This window comes from Anolis sagrei, chromosome 3 (genome assembly GCF_037176765.1).
Source record: "Anolis sagrei isolate rAnoSag1 chromosome 3, rAnoSag1.mat, whole genome shotgun sequence".
NCBI lineage: Eukaryota > Metazoa > Chordata > Lepidosauria > Squamata > Dactyloidae > Anolis > Anolis sagrei.
In genome coordinates this window covers 115,176,854-115,202,140 of record NC_090023.1, presented here as the reverse complement: position 1 = coordinate 115,202,140, position 25,287 = coordinate 115,176,854, and the positions used below count along the sequence as shown (strand labels likewise).

At 38.1% G+C, this 25,287-nt stretch overlaps 1 protein-coding gene and 1 long non-coding RNA gene across 7 annotated transcripts in view; one reads left to right on the top strand and one right to left on the bottom strand.

Annotated features, from left to right (window-relative positions):
* The window catches only part of CLYBL (citramalyl-CoA lyase), a 229,877-nt gene extending 205,031 nt beyond the window's left edge, over positions 1-24,846 (top strand). For all 5 annotated transcript variants that reach the window (XM_060769557.2, XM_067466860.1, XM_060769556.2 and 2 more), the window contains 2 exons: positions 7,816-7,940; positions 24,493-24,846. In XM_060769557.2, coding sequence (XP_060625540.2) covers positions 7,816-7,940; positions 24,493-24,588 — 221 coding nt within the window. In that variant the 3' untranslated portion in view covers positions 24,589-24,846. The remainder of the gene's footprint in view (positions 1-7,815; positions 7,941-24,492) is intronic.
* LOC132771484 (uncharacterized) overlaps positions 1-25,287 on the bottom strand; it is an 84,101-nt gene that overhangs the window by 6,382 nt on the left and 52,432 nt on the right. The window contains exons 2-3 of one of the 2 annotated variants that reach the window (XR_009631077.2): positions 7,714-7,875; positions 5,494-6,581 (exon numbers count right to left, since the gene is read on the bottom strand). This is a non-coding gene — a long non-coding RNA (uncharacterized lncRNA). Of the gene's footprint in view, positions 1-5,493; positions 6,582-7,713; positions 7,876-25,287 lie in introns of those variants that run through there. The other variant, XR_010909693.1, reaches the window with a different exon arrangement.

Sequence of the window (25,287 nt, the reverse complement as noted above, 5' to 3'; positions counted from 1 at the left end):
ATTCTCAAAACAAGCACATTTCATAGCACTGCCTAAGTTGCCATCTGCAGAGAAATTGGCTGAGTTGTTTATCAAACATATCTACCGGTTGCATGGATGTCCGGACCAAGTAATTAGTGACCGAGGGGTACAATTTACAGCCAGGTTCTGGGAAAGTTTCATGCAATTGATGGGGGTGGAAAGAACCTTGAGCTCAGCGTTCCATCCCATGACAAATGGGGGGGTCGAGCGCACACAACAGACCTTGGGAATGTTCCTAAGAACATACACAAACCAATGCCAAACTGACTGGGCCGATCTACTCCCGTTTGCAGAGATTGCGTACAATGGAGCCTGTCACGCATCCACAGGGAAATCCCCCTTTGAGGTAGTATACGGCATGGAAGTAACCCCTTTTCCCAAACTGCCGAGTTGGGGGGAAGAACTGGAGGGAAAGGAAGAATGGTCATACAAGATGAAGGCGAACTGGGAGGGAGTGGCAAAATCGCTGCGAGAGGCACAGCGAAAATATAAGTTGTTTGCAGATCGGAAAAGGAGGGTTGGTGACAAATTGGAAGAAGGGGATTTAGTGTGGCTGAGCACAAAAAACCTTAAGTTAAATACCCCCTCTCGGAAGTTGTCTCCCAAATACGTCGGTCCTTTTAGAATTTCTAACAAGGTGAATGAAGTGACATATACCCTGAAACTACCTAAGGTATTGGGGAAAATACACCCAACGTTTCATTGTAGTTTATTGAAAAAATACCAAGGTCCGCTAGATGAAGAAGGAACATAATGGTGACATATATTTCCCTTCCAGGAAGAAGAAGAGGTGGAGGGGGACATTATGTCAGGACTCGGTTTCCTGGCCTTGGAAGTTGGCGCACAAAACCGGATCCCTGACATGGAGAACTGATAAGGGATTGCAGCTGGTGGCCTTGGGAGGGGCCGTTGGTGGTTTGGCGGGGAATATTGCGCGGGATAATTGTCAGGCGGGAAGAGGGGATTCGAATGTGGGGGAGGGTATATAAGGGTTGACTTGTGTCTGTGCGCCAATCCTGGCTTTCATTGTGTATATGCATCCAGTAGTAAAAGTTTCCTGATTGATTACGGATTGGCGTCCTGTGTCTTTTCTGGGAGCAGCTGCTGTGAGCTTACAGTTGACTATATTGGGGAGGGGAGCAATGCAAATTGTTCCAGAAATGTAATACAATTAACCTTTTCTTGAAAAAAAATGCAAAAAAAAAAAAAAGAAGCAGGAAGAAATTCAAAAACAGCAAAACAAGCTATTGGGTATGAGATTATACACTTACAAAGATCAAGTTTATTAAAATGTTTTAAAGGGGCTTTTTTTTTGTTCTCAAAACTTGGAAACAGCCTTAAATTTTAGAGTAATTAACATGTAATCCTAACATCTGAGATGGATACAAATTTTCATTAAGCCATTTCAGAATACATGCAAGGATCTTGGAGGATGCTTGAAGTTAACCTCTTTTCCTTTCCTTACCCATTTAGTGGTGTCCCCCAAACCCTCCTTGTGGTGTTTTTTAGGGGAGAGGGAACTTAAGGGTCTATTGTGGAGAAAAGTTGACATAGAAACTGTTTCTATTATTCCAATTTAAGACTGCTTTTCACCCGTTTTCACTACTCTTTAATAACTTTGATTTAAGTGCAACTAATGTGAATCAAAAGTTGCTACCTGTAATCAGTCCTAAAGACACAAAATAAACATTGATAAAATAAACATTGATACTTCCAGTGACAGGAATTAAAATGGTTAGTTTACTAAAACATAGCAAACACTTTCTCTTGGAGCGATTACAGTGTGCATGTGGATGGCATCTTATCATGTTACATAAAGGGCTGTCTTATATATCACTGTGCCACCATGGCAGACATGGCAAAATCACACTTAGAGATCTGTTTTTTAAAAATACAGACCCCTCTCTTGCCTTAGAGAAAATAATTGTAAGGAAAAAAGCAAATAAATAAATGTTGGTTAGGCAGGTAGGAAAAGTCCTGCTTCTGTTCAACCGGTCCTCATTTATTTCAATGGTACCTCTGAATGAATAATATGTTTAGAAACACAGTGGACTGCATTTCAATTATGTTGGCATCCCATGAAGGAGTAACCACTGCCATTAATTTTAATGTCAAGTGGAATGGATAGATATAAAGATCTTTATGTAATCTGATCTCACGTTAGCCATTGGATTTGCCAGATTAGGACCCAGATAATTAACCAATCTGCCATCTCTTACTAAGTCAATTTGAAAAACAAAAATAAACCCTTACCTAGCAGAAGTCAATCCTTAGCATGAACTCCTGTACCATTCTCAGAAAAGGGTTTCTTCAGATAACCTTTGTGTTGTAGAAAACCTAGTTGCCAACCTGCCCATAGCAAGGTGTGCATGAAACTATATCATATAAATATACCCAAACCACATTAGTCAGTGATAATGCCAAACAGTTGGGAAGTCATCGATTTTCTCAGTGCCTTTTCTTCTGAGCGTTGTCTGTTTTACAGTAAACGTAAGAGTAGAAAGGACTAATGTTAAAGTGAAACCAGAGCTTGGAAATGTTACCTGAGGATGACAACTGTCCAAATCTGCTCTGCGGCATGGCCACATTTGCTGTAGGATTCCAGGAATTGTTATTTTTAAAAAGACACGTTTTCCAAGCTTTGTAACTCAAAGATGTATGGAAAACAGCAGTGCTTGAGTCAGACTGGGTCTTCTAATGTGGAGCTACCTTTTATACAGATTTGCTTCCTCTAGATATTTTCAGAATATGCAGACAAACTGTTGATTCTTGGACAGCCTGAGCCTAATTTAAGAAATGCTGGAGTTTCATGCTATTTGCATGGAGATGTGGTCCCTTTCGGGGAAATGGTTGTAATATTGGTAGATAAATTCGATGTTTCCTTAAGTATCTTACTATGAAAAGTGTTACTAACACTCAAAAAAATAACAATGATGAGTTAGTGTAAGACTTATACCTGAGACAGCTTTATTCAATTTCTGAGAAGTACATCTCTATGTTATTTGCTTTGATTGGGGGGGGGGGGCAGTAAAACCAACACCAGTTCTGGGCATTTTTGGAAGCTCTAAGAATCTGATGCACCACTGTTTGTAATTCTTTTGTTTGAGATTCCTGGGAATTTCTGAAAGAGAACTCACAGAAAGAAAAACACCTCAGATGCATGTCAACAACTATTATACAAGACACTCTCCATTTCAAAGGAAGGAGTCCCCATACATATCCATTTCTGATGTGTGAAAATATGCTTAGAGCCATTTATTATCTTACCAGAGTTATTCATATTTTACGTCACACCTTCTTTTCATGGCTTCTTTAAATGTGTGGCTACAAATGACATTTTGTATGAAGAAGCCAGCTACTATCTTAGTATTGAAAGAAGCCATATTGATGGCTCCCATATCTGTATAATTGGATGTAAATTGCTGAAGTTAAAGAAGTGTGGTTTTCCAAGTGTAGTACAAACAACAACAACATAACCAGCCCTTCATAGATTCTGCATCCATAGATTCAGTCATCTACAGCTTGAAAATCACCCTCGACTCTCCCAAAAAATCTTAATTTTGCCATTTTATTTAAGGGACACAATTTAACAATGCTCTGTATATAATGGGACTTGAGCACCCCATGGATTTTGTATCCATGGAAGGTCCTGGAGCCAAACCTCAGCAGATACTAAGGGCCAACTGTATATTTAAAAGGCTTCATAATCACTGTGACTGCCATAATTTCTAGTCTGGTCACCATTTTAAAATGCTAATAATGTTTTCAGTAGAAAACTATTGTAGGATTAGCATAACACGGCTTCCAAATTTCATTTGAGATTTACTACATCATAAATGGTGCCTAAGTCCTCTAAAGTCCCCAGACCCAGCCTGACCTTGGAAGCTAAGCAGGGTCAGCCCTGGTTGGTTCTTGGATTGGAGACCATCCACAAATCCCAAGTACTGTAGGCTATATTTCAGAGTGATTTCAGAAGGATTTCACAGGAAATGTTTGGGCTCCAACACCTGATGTTGGTTTATATATGAGATCAGCATGTACATAACTTCATACAGTAAATCATGTTTTCCATCTTCTTTTAAGAGTGCAGTTACTTTTTTCCATAGTCTATATGAAAGCACTGGGGCCCCTTCCACACAGCTGAATAAAATCCCACATTAACAGCTTTGAGCTGGACTCACTGCCATATATTCAAAGCAGATACTATGGGATTTTCTGCCTTGATATTCTGGGTTATATGGCTGCGTGGAAGGGCTCTGGGTTGAATCCAGTGAAACTAATAGAACTGAGGTTGCATCTACACTGTAGAATTAATGAGGTTTGGCATCAATTTAGCTGCCATGACTCCATTCTGTCAGTTCATGGGGTTTGTAATTTGATGAGGCACCAGCACCCTTCGGCAGAGAAGGCTAAATTACTTGTAAAACTTCAGCTCTATGATTCTGTAGCATTGAGCCATGGCAGTTAAAGTAGTGTCAAACTGCATTAATTCTGCAGTGTAGGTGCACCCCATGTTTGACTGAGAGCCAGTGTGACTCTAACTCTGGCGCCAACACCAGTGTCTCTCCAAGTGAGTCTCAAAGGTAATAATGTTTATGTGCCTAAAAATGGTAAACCCCAGAATGGCAGTTTAACAGCTGACTTAGTCATTATATCTCCTCCAGAGCAACATGCTGAGCAGCCAGATATAAATATGAAACTCTACAGTCTTTTTGCAGTCTTTTGTAGAAGACAAAAATGACACCATCATAGAGTTACATAAAAGACTTGACGGGTATTGATTTAAAGCACGATATATCAAGTGGTACTGCAAAAAGGATTTCATGGTCATAAATTTTAATGCCTTCCAGTTCGGCAACCTCTCTGTGACTTGTCAATAATAACAGTTTGGTCTGAAAATTTTTCCTTGTTTCTCCATGACATCGAGGTCCATTATGCAGTTGTTTGAGTCCTCCAGGTGTAACAAAAGGCAACCCTAGGGTCACAAATCAAATAGGGTGTTTTTATATTTTTACTGATGTCATTTTAAAAAGGCTAAAGCTTTCATAATAAGGCACATCCAGCAGAACATCTTCCTTTCACAAAAGGTTCACTTTTTTTAAGGACTCCTTCCTCACATATAGTTTTCATATTCTTTTCTCATTTTTCTTATGAATTACATCTACATAAACTGGTGGGGATTGTTATTATTATTACTATTATTATTATTATTTCGTCATGTACATTAGTAGATATTTCTTCTTGTGATATAATTTCAAATACATCTTAATTTAAAACCATGACAGTTCTGGCAAAAATGTTTTCAGAACATTATGCCAATTTCTTCAGTGTAATTCCTTTTCAGAAATTATCCCTCAAATATTTTTTAAGTATTTTTCCATATAGAATTTATGGGCACATCAGAATCTTAAGAGTATACATATTTCTGATTAATGATAATACAATTAAAAGAAATATAATAAAAGCTCTAAACTTCTAAAGGGATCCGATCCCATCTAAGCTTAGAAGCTAAGCAGGGCCAAGCTGTGGTTAGTACTTGGATGGGCATCAGGCATTGAACACTAAGACCTGTAGGCAATATTTTATAGCAGTGGTCCCCAACTTTCTTCTTCTTTTTTTTTTTTTTTTTGACCAGGGACCACTTTCCAACATTAGTGCCAAAAGGGTTATGAATCACTTTTTGGTCAACTTTAGATTTGGTTTGGTTATTTGGGATGCTGATTCAGAAAATTGCATTGTATAGACCACATCAGCCATCGTTTCTGTTAAAGAACATTTGCCATCCAGTAGTTGCCATCTGCTCACTGATAGAAAACCATAATTAATGAGTCATTCTCATTGCAATAGTGAGGCCACAGACCATATTTTAGTTCTTGCGGACCACTGGTGGTCCATGGACCACAGGTTGGGAACCACTCTTTTAGAGGAAAGAATTGGCAAAACCATCTCTGATTATTTCTGAGAACTGGTGAAAGCTTTCCTAAGACTTGAAAGCTTCTTGTAATATGTTTCTAAATGTGTGAATGCAAAGAAGAAGTTGCACTACTTTAGTTAATTTTTTAAAGAATTGACTCAGTTTTGGAGAAATACTTCCAAAGAACAAATTTCTCATAGCAATAGATAAAGAAAGATAAATGCCCTGTTTTACTTCTTATTAGTCACGGTTATGATTTTCTGTTTTTAATTTAATCTAGTGATTTAATATTGTTCTATGTATTTCTGCTTGAGCCACCATAAGCTACAGAAAGGCAGCATTGAAACATTTTAAATACATTTGTATATTATAATTTATAGTAAATTATTCTTGTATGTACTTTAAACCAATGGAAATGACCACATTTCCAATATCAGTTCAGTAATATCACTTATCACAAGACTGTTTCTTTGCTGGAATATTTTTTGTATTTGGAAATGAGAATTTGGATTTTATCTTGCATGAAAAGAAATCCACCATTTTGTTTTCTGAACCCCTTTCCCCCTCCAAATCCCAAAAGCAGTGCCAGGCGAGTGCATGAATCCATTCTAACACAGGTGGGAATCTTCGTAACATTCAAACATTTCTGTGAAAGGAAGGGGGAAAAACATTTTCAGAATGAGAGCTCTAATTTGTTACCTCTTTTTCCTTTACTTTTTAAAAAGAAATATCTTTCTTATGTCGGAACATGTCATTTTAAAAAGCATGGGGTTTTTTGTTTGGAGATTTGAAAAATCTGTAAGTGGCCAATTATTATGCTATTAGGATCGGTGGAATAATCAGAATGGAAGGGCGTTCATCTGCTTCAACAATGAAAGAATCATATGAAATAACATTTCCTAAAATATCATTTCTTATAAGTGCATACTTTGGAGGAGATTTTTTTTAAAAAAGTTTCACGCCTGGAGAATCAGCTTTAAAATGGTCTCAAGCATTTGTATTTTCCAATTTTAGCTTCCCTGCCACAATGAAAACATTACAAGTCAATTTTCAATCACAATACATTGTACTCAGTATGAAATATAATTAAACAATATCTTACGAAAACCAAACAAACCACAATAGACTGAGCAGTAAATATTACCTGGTCACTGAAGAAAACTCTTAAAATTGTACTTTGCTCAAAAACCTTGGTTTTACTTTTATTTAGCTTTTTCTTTGCCTTGCATTAGAAAGATGGAGGACAAAACTGTAAAAGTATAATACAGCCCAAGAGGAAAATGTTCTGTTGGAGTTTGATTGGATTGAATTATGATTTCGTGTTTCTCCCATTCTCCCATTTCAATGAGGCTTACGAAGGAAAACTTTCTGGTGGATTGTATCCACTGTTTTGGAGGGTTTTATGATTTTGATTTGAGACAAACTTATAATAAGCAAAGGGTTGCTGAAATGTTATGACTGACTTTAGGTGCAGAATTTAATGAATAATTATTTGTAAATGGAAGGAAATTCTTACGCTTTAGTGTTAAATTCTAATTCTACTGCCTACATTTTGAAACTCTGGTTATACTGCTTACACTTTTTATTATACCATTTTTTGTACGGTTGGTAAAAATATTGAAACAACAGACACATTTGTAAATATCACAGTTATTAAGAGCGATATTACTCTTGTGTCTTTTTCTTTAGTTCACATTGGATAGGAGAAGTCGGGCTATTCATTGTGCAGCTTAAAACTGAAGGAGGTTCAATTTTTGTTTCAAAATGGACAATCAAACCTGAGAGCCTTGCAGCACTTGAAAGCCTCAAGTGATTGGAACATTTTCCTGGAACATCTGTTGGTTAATGCTTGACTCCGGGGTTATTAATCTTCTTTGTAGGTAAGCAGGTGATTCACCCTAATCAAGTTGCTGTTGTCCAGGAAGAGTTCTCGCCAAGCTCTGAAAAAATAAAGTGGGCACAAGAACTGATTATGGCTTTTGAGGAACATCAGCGCGTGGGCAAGGTAAGCCTCCTCTTTGTACTTACTGCAAAAGGAGAATGTTGGTTCGGAAGAAGGAAATGTAGAGGGTACGCAGCAGTGTCTGTGCTGACGTCATAAAGATCACCATTAGAGTTACAACAAAAATGTTATGTAATGGACAGAACGTACACAAACTGTTACATTTGCATATGATATAAAATGGAAAGAAGCATGTTCAGATTAAAATTGAGGGCACCTTTACTCTAGATAGCTGCTTGAGGAGGATGAGAGTGATGATGTTTTAACTGCCATAACAATAATAATTAGCCTTCAATCTAGCAAATCAACTTAGATGATATGCCTAGATGTCCAGTTAGCATTCAGTTAGTATTTCCACTAATAAGCTTACTGATATAGTTGGAAGGGAGAAAATGAAATAAAAATCACAAATTGTATTATTCTGCCTTTGTTTATTGGTTTACTACAAGGATTTATAATCCAACTCTCCAGTCAACTTTACAGGGCATCTTACACAATGTCCATCTAATTTTGATAAATAAATAAAATTATGGACATGCTCTTTGTCTTTCTTTCTTTTCTCTTCCTCATCTTCTCAAATATTGGGGTTCTGAACTTGTAGAGAATTTTGAGTGAAGTTATCAATTGCACCTGACTTGCTACAGGTTGGAGCTCCTGTTTATTCCAACATGGGAATGGAGTGATACGCAGTGTTTCTGGACCAGTGTTGTGTGTGTACACACAGAGATTATATATATATATATATATATATATATGAACAAATTAGGGCTCAAATATGATTGTTCCTAATTTAGTGCATCGTTGAGTCTCATGTTTCCTGCTCTGTGGGTTTCTGCTGTGTAAACATTGCGGTGGTGAAGCACAATCTGTCTTCACTTTGTGCCAGTAACACTTAAATTAGGGGGCGCCTGAAGGAAATTTTTATGCTAGCTGCAGCATTGTCAGCTAATTATCTTAAAGGTTATTTGCTACAATGTAGTTTGCCACTTTGGAGGGGGGGGGGATATTGCAATTAAATGTGCTTCTTTTGGGTAGAGCCAAAGTCTCTGAAATGGTTTTCAAGCCAGCGGAGTTTTGATGTCCAGAAGTGCAGCAAAGGAAGTGTGATTCTTTTCAGTGTAATTTGCACAGCATTTAATTGCCAGAAAAAAACATCTTCAGAAAACCTGCGTACACATACACAACAACAACAACAACAAAATGTTTGTGCATACATACTTCTTGCTGTTCCCTACAAAACCCACTAATATTTTCTCGATCTGTGAGATTCTATGGGAGTATTTTCATGCAGAATAACTAAAAGCTTCCCTGTATTAACATTTTATTATGAGATTTCAAGACAAATCAATTTCAACATTGGAATAACAAAATTCTGCCTCCATATCAATCCATGACATGCCTAAAACAAGAATGGCCAAAGTGGATGCTAGTTTAAAGGTTACTCTGACTAAATTATCAATTTGCATCTGTTCTGTTTTGGACTCAGCTTAATGAAAATTTCAAAAAGTAAAAAATGAATGCATAGAAACAGACTTTCGACATTTTCTTTCTGTGCGCCTATTTTTTAGTGTAGCTCTACACCTATCTCTTTGTGTGTACAATGCTGGTGGGACATTTATATGGCAGCTAATATTTCCAGGGAGTTTTGAAGAATAAACAGAAAGAAAGCAAGGAGTTAATAATCAGGCAGAATATTTATGTTCACCCCTTTTCCATTGTTGAGCCATATTCATTTTCATTTTCAAAATTTCTTCCGTTCCCTTTGTGTAAACAACAGACAAAATAAAGCGCTTATATAAAAATGCTTCGATATCCTCTAAATTGTTTTAAATAATTTTATCTACAGGTCCCCTCAAACTGTTGCTCTCTTTGATGCTACAACAGATTTATCATTTTGGAATAAATTGGAATAAATGAATGAAATTAGTGGATGGATGGATGGATGCATTAGCTTTTGTGGAATCTGTTGCCCTTGTCTGCTGGCGAGTTCTTCCTGCAGCCTGTGAATATGAGTCACAAAAATACAGTGATTTTCTGTGACTTGTTTTTAACTCAGATATTTATCAATATGACACTGAAATTTTGACCTTATCAAAGTGAGCAAGAGCTTTACCATTGACTTCAGCAAAGCCCTCGTCTCACCGAATGAGGTGATATCAGATGTTGTTTGATCAATGTTTCTTGAAAATCCCTTATTAGACCTTGTATTGAAAAATCTGGCCAAGTCTGAATTCTTAATTTTCCAAAAGAGTAACCTCTTTCAACAGGAGATCTATATAGTGTGTTCATAAAGAATTACATTTTTATCATGATTTAATGCTTCCAGTCTTCTACGTTTTATCTATTGCTTGTATATTATTACTCTGTGCTCCTCACCTTCGTATACCAGATTGCCATCAAGTGCTGTTCTCTCTAGCATATTCCTTCCTGCTTCTTTGATTTCTTTGTGTAAACAGAAGCTTTACATTTCAGTGAAACTAAAATTCAACTCTGGATTGATACTTCTAAGCCCTCTGTAGTTCATATGTGATGTGAGTGTATGTGTGAATGTACTATTAATCAAAACTGAAAGCCTGGAAAAAAATAGCGGAAATACAAAGGATTAGAGCGACTAGCCTGCTCACAGATAAATTGCTGGTCTCGAACGTCTGAGATCACAGTTTGTTGTTAATTGGAAATTCTTCAAGAACAAAGTTTGTTGCTCTCAGTCAACAACAGTTTACATTAACATACAGCAATCATTGCTCACAATTTATCACAGTTTGGGGGACACAGAATAACTTTCACCGAGAGGATCCAAGCTATAGTTTTGTTTCTAAGTGAATGAGTGATGGGAGCTTAGTTTTAAGAAGTAACCAAAATCAGAAGGAGATTGAGTAATAACTGGTCATTTCAACTGTTATGTTAGTGCTATTATATTATGGCCAGGTGTCTATTGCAAGCTTGTTGTAGACCTAATATCAAAATGTTTGCACTTTATTTGTTTCAGTGGTGGGGAACCAGAGTCATAATGCTTTAATTTGGCTAACAATCTAGCAATATTTCCATCAGGATGTTTTTTATGCCAATATATAAGTTTTGTCTGATTTATTTAGATCTCTTATTCATACAAATGCTATACTCTCTATTCTCAATATTCTGTATTGGCAGAGCTCAGTTAATAAACCGTAAAATGTTATTTTGAAATTATCACAAAATCATGGTGTTTTAGATTATTTAAGCTATAATCAGGAGGAATATTCAAGGAATTGACAATACAGTTTTGTGTCTGTAGTAAAACAGATACTCAGAGCAATTCGTTTAACAACGTGCAATATAATCTGACATAATGCCACAAGAATGTTAATTTATATTATTGCTTTAAACTGCTTATTTTATGATGTTTTATACTTATTATCAATGTATATGGATAGTTGTTTACCTGATTTTAATATGTTGTAAGTCACTTTGGGTCCCATGAGGAAGAAAAGCAGAATATAAATAAAGATTTATTATTATTATTATTATTATTATTAATAATAATAATAATAATAATAATAAAAACATGCAAGAACACTTTAAAAAGTTTAAAAGGGGGAAACAATTTTGTTTTGCCTTTTTACTTTATTTTATATTTGATTACTCACGCACCACCCTTTCAAATTAGTTTAAATAATTATAGCTGCATACGCCATCACACATTTTCAACAGAGAAGAGCAATATGGTATTAAATACTAAAAGTGTTGTTTGCCAAGTTCAACTAAGGATGCATGTTTAAGCAGGATTACGTGCACATATCACCTGGTAGATTGGAAACATGGGGGCATTAATCGGAAAACACCCAAATGAGGACTTTCAGTCTCCTCACTGTGTTGTCTTGGAATATTCGTGTTCCTGCACAATACGCTACCACATTGTTTGCAAGCAATTAATGATGAACTGGAGGGGAGATAATAGAATCTAAGAGTCTGAAAACAAGGGGAAAACCAAAAGAGGTTTAGTAGTATTAAATAAAATGTTAAATATGTGGTGGAAAATTGTTTTGATGCAATATTTACCTAGTATTTGAAAACTGTATTCTGTTTATTTACACCAAAACAGAACTAATATGCAAAACAATATTGTAATATTTTTGAGACTAATTGAGAGAAGGAAATTCATAATATAAGCTTTCATAGACTGAGTCCTCTCAGTCAGAAGTCAACTCAGTCTAGGAAACTTATGCTACAAATTTCTTTTTCTCAGTTTCTCTCAAAGGTGCTGTAATATTGCTTTGCATATTGATCCAGATTAACATGATTATGGCTTGGAATCAAAGCAGAACTAATCAAAAAGTCTATCAGATTAAATAATAACTGCATTGGAAAAATATATGAAAAATATTTTCATATAAAATGTTTATTTATATAGAATTTGTTATGTCCTGCCCTTCAGCTTAAAATAACGAAACGACCAGTATATAAAAGAACCAAATATGAAAAAATACAAGTCAAGATCCTGTGTCAGAAGCTACAATGCACAACTTTACAATGATGGAACTGCATTGTTGACACCGTTCACAGTCATGCTGGTGAATAGTGCACAATGGGGGACCATTCAACAGGGACTCCCATTGCATAACAGGATGTGTAATGTATCGAGACATGTTGTATATCAGTCACAGAGATCCCAATAGTATCTCTACTCTCTTCCAGAGAGTAAAAATGTTGTGCACTTGTACAATTCCATTTTTCAGGATCGTAAGTTCATTTACAATGATGTCACTTCCCAACAGAATTCCAGAATGATTTTAAAATATGCCACTACCAGTCTAAGTCCATTTATTACCAGGAAAGGCTTCTACAACTGGTGATTACTGAAGAGGAAGGAATTCAAAGGAGTAATGTGCAGTTGGTCTGGGCTTTTAGGAAGAAGGAAATGAGGATGAACTCCCAGATGGAGTGTCCACGTTTTTCCTTCTCCTCAGAGTAAAGACCAACTCTTTCATCCTCCTTCTCTGAACTATGTCCCTCCTTCCTTCCTTCCTTCCTTCCTTCCTTCCTTCCTTCCTTCCTTCCTTCCTTCCTTCCTGTACAGTTTTCACAGCTGTGAAGGGTGAAATCACAGGTGACAAACGACAATAAGACAGCTCCTTGTGTTCTTTCCAAAAGTATGTGTAAGCCACTGATAGGATTCTGCCAGTGTGGTAGCAGCAAGAAAAGGCTATAGACCTTATTTTGTGAGTGCAAACTGGAAAGGGCTACTGTACTTTAAATGGTTATGTATAAGAGGGCATTTGGGTTGTTGTTGCTTGTTACTTGGTTGCCTGACAAGCAGGATCTGCTGGTATTTTCTGTCTCACGCAAGGTGTAGGAGCCCTTCTGGAAAACCTATTTACATCAGGAGCCATATTCTATTAGCATCATTATTACATTACAAAAATATTGAGCCTCTTAACATTTAATACTGGGTTGAAGAGTCAATAGGATAGAAGTCAGTTACTGAAAATAGGTTAAAGTTCAAGCTGTTGGGTTCACAAAATTATGGAGTGAATTGGTGGGAAGTTTGTACTATTGTGACAAAGAATTTGATATATTTATTTTCTGCAGCCATTCTGATTGTTGTTGTTGTTCATTCGTTCAGTCGTCTCCGACTCTTCGTGACCTCATGGACCAGCCCACGCCAGAGCTCCCTGTCGGCCGTTACCACCCCCAGCTACCTCAAGGTCAGTCCAGTCACTTCAAGGATGCCATCCATCCATCTTGCCCTTGGTCGGCCCCTTTTCCTTTTGCCTTCCACTTTCCCCAGCATAATTGTCTTCTCTAGGCTTTCCTGTCTCCTCATGATGTGACCAAAGTACTTCAACTTTGTCTCTAGTATCTTTCCCTCCAATGAGCAGTCGGGCTTTATTTCCTGGAGGATGGACTGGTTGGATCTTCTCGCAGTCCAAGGCACTCTCAGAACTTTCCTCCAACACCACAGCTCAAAAGCATCGATCTTCCTTCGCTCAGCCTTCCCTAAGGTCCAGCTCTCACATCCGTAGGTTACTGCAGGGAATACCATGGCTTTGACTAGACGGATCTTTGTTGCCAGTCTTATGTCTCTACTCTTTATTATTTTATCGAGATTGGACATTGCTCTCCTCCCAAGAAGTAAGCGTCTTCTGATTTCCTGGCCACAGTCTGCATCTGCAGTAATCTTTGCACCTAGAAATACAAAGTCTGTCACGGCCTCCACGGTTTTTCCCTCTATTTTCCAGTTGTCAATCATTCTTGTTGCCATAATCTTGTTTTTTTTTTATGTTTAGCTGCAACCCGGCTTTTGCGCTTTCTTCTTTCACCTTGATTAGAAGGCTCCTCAGCTCCTCCTCGCTTTCGGCCATCAGAGTGGTGTCATCTGCATATCTGAGGTTGTTAATGTTTCTTCCAGCAATTTTCACCCCAGCTTTGCATTCATCCAGCCCCGCACATCGCATGATGTGTTCTGCATACAAGTTAAAAAGGTTGGGTGAGAGGATGCAGCCTTGCCGTACGCCTTTCCCAGTCTTGAACCAGTCTGTTGTTCCGTGGTCAGTTCTTACTATTGCTACTTGGTCCTTGTACAGATTCCTCAGGAGAGAGACAAGGTGGCTTGGAATGCCCATCCCACTAAGAACTTCCCACAATTTATTATGATCCACACAGTCAAAGGCTTTAGAATAGTCAATGAAGCAGAAGTAGATGTTTTTCTGAAACTCCCTGCCTTTCTCCATTATCCAGCGGATATTGGCAATCTGGTCTCTCGTTCCTCTGCCTTTTCTAAACCCAGCTTGAACATCTGGCAACTCTCGCTCCATGTATTGCTGGAGTCTTCCTTGCAGGATCTTGAGCATTACCTTACTGGCATGAGAAATAAGGGCCACTGTACGGAAGTTTGAGCAATCTTTCGCATTTCCCTTTTTTGGTATGGGGATATAAGTTGATTTTTTCCAGTCTGATGGCCATTCTTGTGTTTTCCATATTTGCTGGCAAATGGCATGAATCACCTTGACAGCATCATCTTTTAAGATTTTAAACAGTTCAGCTGGGATCCCGTCGTCTCCTGCTGCCTTGTTGTTAGCAATGCTTCTTAAGGCCCATTCAACCTCACTCCTCAGGATGTCTGGTTCTAATTCATTCACCACACCATCAAAACTATCCTCAATATTATTATCCTTCCTATACAGATCTTCTGTATAGTCTCGCCACCTTCTCTTGATCTCTTCAGCTTCTGTTGGGTCCCTGCCATCTTTGTTTCTTATCATACCAATTTTTGCCTGAAATTTACCTCCAATGTTTCTGATTGAGAATAGATAAAATTGAACCAGACCTTTAGCATCCTGCCTGGCTTGTGAGGAGCTTGGGGTCCTTCCCTGCGTTGTCCACATAACTTAGTGATGTGCATTAAGATAAAGCTTTACAGCCAAACAAGCCCACTGAACACAGTGAAGCCTCCTTCATGAATAAGCACACCTATGACTGTTCCTCAGAAGATAATGACTTGCCCAAGGCTATCTAGTGCTTTCCATTCATTGGACTGATATTCGAATGCAGGTCAATGTGGACTACGCCTAGCACACTGTCCATGAAATCATGCCAGATCCCTCCGTGAAATATGTGCATGTTTGCCCTTATACAGACTTTGTGACTATTTGGGAAAAATAGTTTATTCTTGGTAACATCAATCGATTGTTGCATTGTATTGGAAACATTACATTAAATGAAACGCTGAATTTGTGTCTAATTTTAAATGGCTAGTTGTTTTGGGATTTTTTTGGTAAGTGGCCATAGTTGCAGCCCTACTATTAGTCAGGATTAAGAAAGCACTTCAAGCAGAAGGCTTTCAATAACTTGAAAAAGAAACAAGCTCTTAGTCATTTTGTATGTTCTTATATGTTTACTTCCAGAAAGAGAAGATATAGCTTTCTGCTCATGTCTCAAAATACTTTAGCTGGCCTTAGACACCATGGATGAATATGAAATGTAAGCAAATACAGGTCTTGGCTGGATTTTCCTCAGCATCTTCAAAGGTTTCCCCACTTTGTATTTGAAATGTAAATTGGAACCATTAAAAATGAAATCATTGGAAGGACTTCATTAAATTGTATAATTAAAACATAAATTTAAGAAGTGTTCCCTTTGGGATTTCTTGTGCAATCTCACATAGAAAGTGCATTGCATAAAATTAAGCTAGTTCTGCCTGCCATTGACCAACTGGCTGGACTGATGTTTTCCTTGAAATCCAAAGATTTCAAATAAAACAACAATGTCGGTGGGATTTTAGGGGGGATTGTGTGTTTTAAACACACATTTTAATTGTATGTATTGCATTTTAAAATGTTTTTAATACACATTGTATTATTTAATTCTTTTTTAAAATTCTTTGCTCTTTTAAAGCAATGACCAAAGTGTGGAATTGTTAGCTGCATTTTGAGTCCCCACAGGGAGAAAGGCGAAGTATAAATAAAGTAAATAATAATAAATAAAGAAAAATATGGAGTAATGGTAATATATGAGGGGCCAATAATTTGCAGATACATGGAAACTCAGTTTTTGCAGGATTAGGCTTGTTTTTAATATGTTGGTTGCTTTGTTTAAAAAATCACTGTTAGTTATACTCCGTACTGCATCCAAAGAAGTGGTTTCATATCAATGAAAGCTTATGCTAAAATAAAAATCAGTTAATCTGAAAAGTGGTGTCACTCCCCCTTTCTTCCTTTGTATGCTGTAACAGACTAACATAGCTACTTATAACTGTATGCATTTATATTCTCACCCCGAAGGGGACTCAGGGTGGATCAGTGAACACATACATGACAAACATTCAATGCTGTTAAACAGACAGGACAGACTATGCATAGAGGTATTATGTCAGCACTTTTCCCAGCTTTGGCGTCCTGGAGGTTGTGCTCGATTCTTGTCACAGGGCTGCTGTCGCTCCATCCTCTATGAGGAAGAGCCTTGTTCACAGCCTTCCTCCATCCTTTGATTGCCAGCATGTTTTTGGTATTTCTTTTATGGTGCCATAAAATACCTCCCTGATTAAGAAGTGCCTAATCTCGTTACTCACAGCTGTTTTCAATCTGCTTAGTTGGACAGTAAGCTAGGCTGAAGGTCGGGTGCTCATCCCTACCCGGGCTTCGAACTGCCAACCTTCCGATTGATAAGATCTAATGCTGCTGGTGATTAACAAGCTGTGCTAAAGCCTGGCCCTGTATACATGAATCCTGAGTTATTCAGAGGTTGAATTTATGACTTTGGAACTGCTGAATATGATGCAGCCATAATCTATAAATAGATGCTATAGCAATCTAGTGCCAGAACTTTGCAGAGATTCAGTTTGTGGTTCAAGACAGAAAATGTGGTGATTCCCTTAGTAACAAGTGGTCATTTGGCTTGGATTCAGATTTCAGCATGTCCAATAGGCATGACAAAAACATTTCCTTTGACCTTCTTGCCAAAGCCTCCCCACCTGCCCTCTTTAAACATGGAGAAAGTTGGAGTTACTGTGTTACTGCTGCATTGCAATAATTATGAAAGAGGGAAGGAAAGGATCTCCCTATACCAGGTCAAGAGACCTTTGTGAGTAGAGGTTCTAAAGAAGACAGATTTTCAATACATCCTATTGCCTTTCAATTGGATAGCTCTCCGTGCATTACCTTGTCACTAGGTTGGAAGATTGCAAGCGGAAATCAAAACTTCAGAAAGGATTTCACCTACTCTTTAAACTGCACACCCTGTTAACATATTGATCTTGAAACTCTGCTCAGTTTCAACATAGATTTGCCATGTTAGACTGAGTACCACATAATATTAATACCAATTATCACCAAATTTTCCAGTATTTACATTACGTGTGCACCAATCACCCAATTTTTACAATCATCCTTTTTTCCCACCACACAGATACCTATATTCATCTATTCCAGTGAGCTGTTGCTCTTTAAAATGATGTTTAAAATGTCACATGAGTGGTCATCAAGTTTTTGTCTTGTTATTTTGAATATTTTTGAGCATTTGTGGTTTCATCACTGCAAGAAGTCTGTCGGCCAATGTAAATTGCAACTGTGTTCAAAGCATCTGTTGGACAATCTTTTGATGAGGAGTCCCTTGATGCTTAGTTAGGCTGATCTTTGGACAGGAGGCATGTAGTCCACCGTGGTGGTGATACCAAATCCTAAGTTGGTAGACCCTGCTAAGGCCTGTGCTCCTTGGGAATAGTCTAGAATCATTTCTGCTGCACAGTGAAGATACTGGGACATTGCTACATTTGAGGGCTGGGTGAAGAAATGGATTGCAATCCAAAAAACAATGAGTTTTCAATAAAACACTCTATGTGGATATGTAACCTGCTGAGGGTATACAACCTTAAAACACCATCTAGAAATCCATTAAAACCAAATTGCAACAATGTATCATGTCTCAAAAGCTCTTAGCCCCCAAACTGGCTGCCTCTTGAGAGCTTGATAATACAGTTAAACCCCCCTACATGTGAATAGCGACGATGCATATGGGGAAAAGACAGTGTAAACTAGATTGAATAGAGAACACAGCGAGCAGCAATTTTTGTACTTTTCCAACTGCCAGAGTCAAAGGAACCACAAGCGTATCAGTATGCTACCCCTATACTTACATGCCTGAAGGGAAACCATTGCTGCTTGAATGCAAGGCAAACTATTACCTGACAGGTGGCTTCAACATTGTAGCAGCGTGGTTCATACATTTAATATGGCCTCATTTTGTACAGAGTTTAGAAAAGTTACTTTTTGAATTAAAATGCACACAATCCACAAGCCACCATGGCATTAACTGGTACTAATTTCTGGGAGTCCCCATGAAAAGTAACTTTTCCAAATGGATTCTGTAGGGAAAAAAAATGATATGGCATGTTAGTGTAATAGCATTATTCTGGCACTTGGGAACATGTAGTTGATTCTTCCAAGATATGTATCTCTGGGATGTAATTGAAATGTCAAAAAGGTGCCTTTGGCATTTCCATCTTTTGGGTGTCTTTCCCTTTCAGAAAGGATTGGATATATCAGAGAAGAAGGGGTAAACACAAGGCTCTCAGAGCTCAAGCAAATAGGATGAAGACTGGGCTTGGCAGGTCAATATAAGATGTCTTCGTGCAGCCAACAACACCTGTCATCAAAATTCTTTATATCCGCATTCATGGATGAATCCACTACATGTGGCTTTTCTTATAATTTGGGAAGCCTCTATTAAAAGTTTTATACCCATAACTATACTTTTGCCATACTTTAAGAATGCAGTCATGCAGGCATGACCACTGCTCCTCAAACAGAAGTGGCATTCCATAGTGTTCACACAAACATTGATTGGGTCAGGAACATATTGCACTATAGGAGGAAAAGAGAAACGGAAAACATAATGGAATCCTTCATCTTCGTGGAAACTTCAGCTACATGGCTTCAGATAGCAAAGAGTAACATAAGAAACTGTTTTATAATGAGATTTGGCCATTGGCTCACTTCACTCAGGATCTTGCCAGGACTTCCACCATCACTGTCAGCAGCTTTTCATTTCATCAGCTATCTGAACATTTTAAGTGGAAATGCCATGGCTTGAACCTACAACCTTCTCCATTATGATATGCTGAATGTCTGGGCTGTAACATCTCATGTGAGTCCTTCCTTTAGCTACATTTCGTCCCTTGCATCGTACATGTACGGCAGAATGAGCATGTAAACACTTTACCCATGATGTTGTTTCCCTTCATTTCTATCTTGCTTCCAAATCGGCAACACTATCCAACATAAAAGGGTGGGCCAAACTGTGAAAAATATATGTATTTCACACTCAGCTCCTGGAGGCTGGCAGAGCTGCTGAGCATGATAGGATGTGGATTTGGCTTGCAGTAAGAGAACCATAAAAGCCTACCTTCCAGTTCTTAAATATCTGGTGCATTTTTCCTCCTGCCTGGTGTTCACAGGTATAATAGTGCTCAGCTGCCTTCTTTCTTTCTCCAAAGCAGGTTGGAACAAAAGAACTAATGTTCTGGCCAGATGGCCTTCTCTGGGGCATACTGAGAGCATTCAAAGGAAAGCAATACAGTCTAAATATCATTTCAGTTCATTTAAGTGGCAGCAATCCCGCGTTTTTCATCTCACTGTACTTGGCATGGGTTTTGTTAGAGTTAAGTAACTATTCCTACTAAAGCTTTATAGGCTGAAAATTACTATGTTTTGTTCACACGCAGTCTGCGTGCCAGATGATGAGTTCGGAGCTAGAAGACACTGAGAACAAGATAGAGGTACATTTGTCCTGCCTCTAATTTAGAATTATTTCTTCCATATCAAGCTAGAGTCGGACCTCCAACTTGCTTGATATTTTGAAACTCCATTTGTATCTTCTGGAATAACACTATTATTAGCCAGGGGTTTCATTCTGGAAACAGTGGTTTTTAAAATAGCACTTTGAAAAGAGATCGCTGTGGCTAAAACAACCATTTTCATCCTAAATCTCTTCACTCAGGTTGAATTGATTTCAATTGGGCCTCATCCCCACTTATTTAGATGAGGTATTATTAGGATAAGTATGAGTAGTATGCAAGAGCTGGACCATAAGGAAGGCTGATCAAAAGAAGATAGACACTTTTGAACTGTGGTGTTGGAGGAAAATTCTGAGTGCCTTGGACCGCAAGAAGATCCAACCAGTCCATACTTCAGGAAATAAAGCCCGACTGCTCAATGGAGGGAATGATATTAGAGGCAAAGATGAAGTATTTTGGCCACATCATGAGAAGAGAGGAGAGCTTGGAGAAGATAATGATGCTGGGGAAAATGGAAGGAAAAAGGAAGAGGGGCCACCAAGGGCAAGATGGATGGATGGTATCCTTGAAGTGACTGGCTTGACCTTGAAGGATCTGGAGGTGGCCACAGCTGACAGGGAGCTCTGGCCTGGGCTGGTCCATGAGGTCACAAAGAGTCATAAGTTACTGAACGAATAAACAACTAAAATGAGAGAGAAAATGAGAAGTGAGAGCCACTTCATACATGACATTTTGATCACATACCCTTTGATGTTAAGGCATCATATGAATTGTAGAGATGGGGTTTTTTTGTAATGAAATGAATAGAAATGTAATAAAATTGTTATCAATAATAATAATAATAATAATAATAATTTTTAAAAAGATGATAAAGCATCATGCTTACAATTATAAAGTACATTAATCAAAATAAATATGTGCCAATGTCTACTGCAGTATGGATTTCTGAGTTCTCCATGGATTACATGAAGTCATTACAGGTTGAGTTTTGAGGAAGAAGAGTTTTGATTTTGGATTTTTTTTCCAGATTTTGAAGTACCTTTATTGGTATATGCATATATAATGAGATACCTTGAAAATCGGACCCAAATCTAAATACAAAATTCATTTATATTGCATGTACACCTTATACATATAGTCTGAATGTAATTCTATACAACACAAATGAAGCAATGTTTGTGGGTATTGAACTATTACAAAGCAAAGATGCCGCTATCTCAGCTACGCATGTGGATTATTTTGAAGTATTTTAGATTTCAATTTATGGATAAGGGATTTACAGTCTTATTACTTTCCTAGCATAGCTTGAAAATAACATGTTACATGTAACAACATTCTCTCTTCTGTTTCAGTTTTTGAGATAACAAGAGCATAGTTCTGTCCTTTGTGCAAAATTAATGTAACTGATAATGTCCTTATGTGGGGGGACTAAAATGTTTTTGTCATGCTTTTGTGGTGGTTCCCCCCTCATCCTAAATGTTAAGACTTTGGGATTTTTTAACTTTTTAATGTGTTTTCCCCTTAAAACAGTATTTCTCAACCTGGGAGTTGGGACCCCTGGGGGGGTTTTCACAAGGAGATGTCAGAGGGGTCAGAAAACGCATCATTTTCTGTTGGTCGTGGTGGTTCTGTGTGGGAAGTTTGGCCAAATTCTATTGGTGGAGCACATAATGCTCTTTGATTGCGGGTGAACTATAAATCTCAGCAACTACAATTCCCAAATGACAAAAATCAATCCTCCTCAACCCTACCAGTATTCCAATTTGGGCGTATTGGGTATTTGTGCCAAATTTGATCCAGTGAATGAAAATATATCCTGTATATCAGATATTTACATTACGATTCATAACAGTAGCAAAATTACAGTTATGAAGTAGCAGCGGAAAAAATTTTATGGTTGGAGGTCACCACAACATGAGGAATGGCATTAAGGGGTCGCGGCATTAGGAAGATTGAGAAACACTGCCTTTAAAGTAACCAAAATGCATATGTTATAAAATAGGGTAATTGTAATAAGGTTGTAATAACCAACCTAGTAGTTCAAAAACATGCAAATCTGAATAGATCAATAGGTACCCTTTTGGCAGGAAGATAACAGCGCACCATGCAGCCATGCTGGCCACATGACCTTGGAGGTGTCTACGGACAATGCCAGCTCTTCGGCTTAGAAATGGAGATGAGCACCACCCCCAGAGTCAGACACGACTAATGTCAAGGAGAAATCTTTGCCTTTAAAATAAAGTTTTTGAAAAACAGCCAATTATCTCACACCAGAAGCAACTTGCAGTTTCTCAAGTCGTTTCTGGCACACACACAAAAAAGCAGGCTGGCAATGGGATGCTTGCAGCATTGTACTTTGGGTGTACAATGCATAGAATGGTGTGATATAACTTACAATTGAATAAAAATCTGTCTGTAGAATTCTATGCTAATCTCAAAAAGGATGCAACCAAAAATGCATTATAATTTCATTTATTCCTGCTTGCAACCATTTCTTGGTTTTTTTTTTAGTTAGAACATGTTTACTTAAATAGCAGATAGGTTCAATAAAAATTCCAAAACACAAATACAAATGTAAAGCAGATGAGACAGAAGTAGAGGAAAAGGAAAAGAAGATGGATATCCTTTAAATGTAATTAATAAATGGCTATAAATTGAAACATATATAGTTAGAAAGAGTAAGCTAAATGTTTAACATTTTACATGAAATGATATTTTATATCACTTCTACATTGTAGCCCCAAATAAATTGGAAACACACAGTGCACTTCAGCTGTATGCATCTATTCATTTCCCTGCAGGCTTGTGACATACTGTCCCTGCTCATGTGTCTCAGCTCTGTGCCATATTAGATCCTGTTCACAACTTTTTCCAGGCAATCTGCAGTTGGCAAGGTTGCTTGGTTTCTCCAGCTGCAATGAAATTATTTTCATCCACATCAAGAAGAGACCACAATTGCCAATGACCCTCACTTGGTAATTAATTGTATGAAAGTGTTGATTCACATTTAATCATATTTTGGAGCATGTCACCTTGCTGGACAAGCAGTGTCACTCCTGTGGACCCACTGTCACTGCTTGCATCCAGCTGTTTACAAGGCCAAACATGGACCTGAATCTCAGCTATGAAACGATGGCCAAATGCCCACCCTTTCAGAAGCCAAACAGAGAACAATCTGGTGAATGTATTTCTGTGAGTTTTCTGGGCCGTATGGCCATGTTCCAGAAGCCTTCTCTCCCGACGTTTCGCCCACATCTGTGGCAGACATCCTTAGAAGTTGTGAGGTCTTTCTTATACCAGCAATTTCACCAAGTGCTTAAATATTAGGAAAACCCAGATATCCTCTTCTAATGATTAAAAGTGATCTGTAATGTTGACAGGAAAGATAACTTACAAACCTGTTTTCAGATTATGAGTTGGATGCAATCGCAATGCTCCTGGAAAAGAACACTATATTTCTTTAAGACTTCTTGGCCCCATCTACACTACTGTTTAATGTGGTTAAACTGCTTTATGAAACTGCTCTATATGGTAATGTAGATTGGACCTTACTGATCCTAAACCTTAGACATATTCATTTTATTATATTCTTGGCAGTAGCAATGGCTCTAACTAGCTTGAAGATCTGCTGTGGTGGGTATTAGGATTATATTGTTAAATAGCACTTGGACAGTTGTTAAGTGCAGGGGTTTTCATCTCAGGTTGGAAAACAATTGCTGGGACACCTTCTTATAATCTGCTGTAATTGCCAGATATTTGTTCCTATTAATCCATCTGACCTCACTTTCCTCTGGGGGTACACATAGGAAGAACTTAGTGCGACACTGGCATTGCATTATGTTTTTCTCTCGTCCAGGAAGGAATAGAGTCACTTATGTCTGTTCTCCAAATGCTACTTCCTCAACCACAGCCCTTCTTATTAAACTCTTCTGATCAATTCTGGCTATGTCTGATTCAATAACATTTATTTACTTTCTGTAATAAAATAAATAAATACAGTAATAATAGGAGTCAAAGAACACAGTCCTTCTCTACAGATGGTTGTGTGTGTGTTTTATGTCCACATATCTTTTTTGTTGTGTTGTTACATTGTGGGTTTTTCTCTCCCACCCCTTTTATTGTTATGCCTCTTGCCTTTTTCTTAAGTCAGTACAAGACGACTCAGTTTGATTCATGTGGGATCTAATAATTCCTGTCTCGCTGGAAAGTATTAAAACCAGTCCAAGCCTGCAATTTTCCCTTCCCAAGGTCTCTTTCAAGAAGTCAATATTCTCTGTTTTTTTGCAGGGCGCCTTCACTTTCCGTGGCAGCATGATAGACATGCCATTACTGAAGCAGGCCCAGAACATTGTTACGCTTGCCACAGCCATCAAGGAAAAATGATCTGCCAAATGAACCTTCCCCCAGGGGGTTCCAGGAGCTGTTTAAAGGAGGATTATATAATACTCAAAGAATGAAAAATGCATCCGTTCACCCTTCAGCAGAACTCTGTTTACACGTCCTATTGCTTCCCATATATTTTTCTCACTGCGGACCCTAGCCGTTTTGTGTAACCAGCTTTTGTTCGGGCAAAGATGAAAGCAAAATTGGCTCATTTGTGGAGAAAGGGGGACCATTAAAACAATCAACAACATGGGCAAACTGATTCAGATTAATATATGCCTCTGTGAACTTTACTCAGAAGAGAACAAAGGGACACTTATACTGAGTCATACCACCAACTGCCTTGCCAACTCTGACTGGCAGCATCTCCCTAGGTGAGATGATTTTCTAGCCTTCCTGGGTCTCACTAGTTTGTTTTGGTGGTCTTCCATCCAAATATTCACCTGCTTAGTTTCAAAAACCAGGTCAGATTGGACCTGTTCCGACAGGGATGCCAGGCTCTTATATGTTCTGGTTGTGTGGAAGAGAGACTCGTAGCTGATGGAGCTTGTCACTCAAGAGACAGCAAAGATTATCCCATTGCCTCCACTATGCAATGACAAAAGACACTGGAGCACTGCATTCTTTTAATCTGGTCCAATCGGAAGCAACAAGAGTTGCTATCTGTAGAAACACATAAGCTCACATATACTAGCTTCA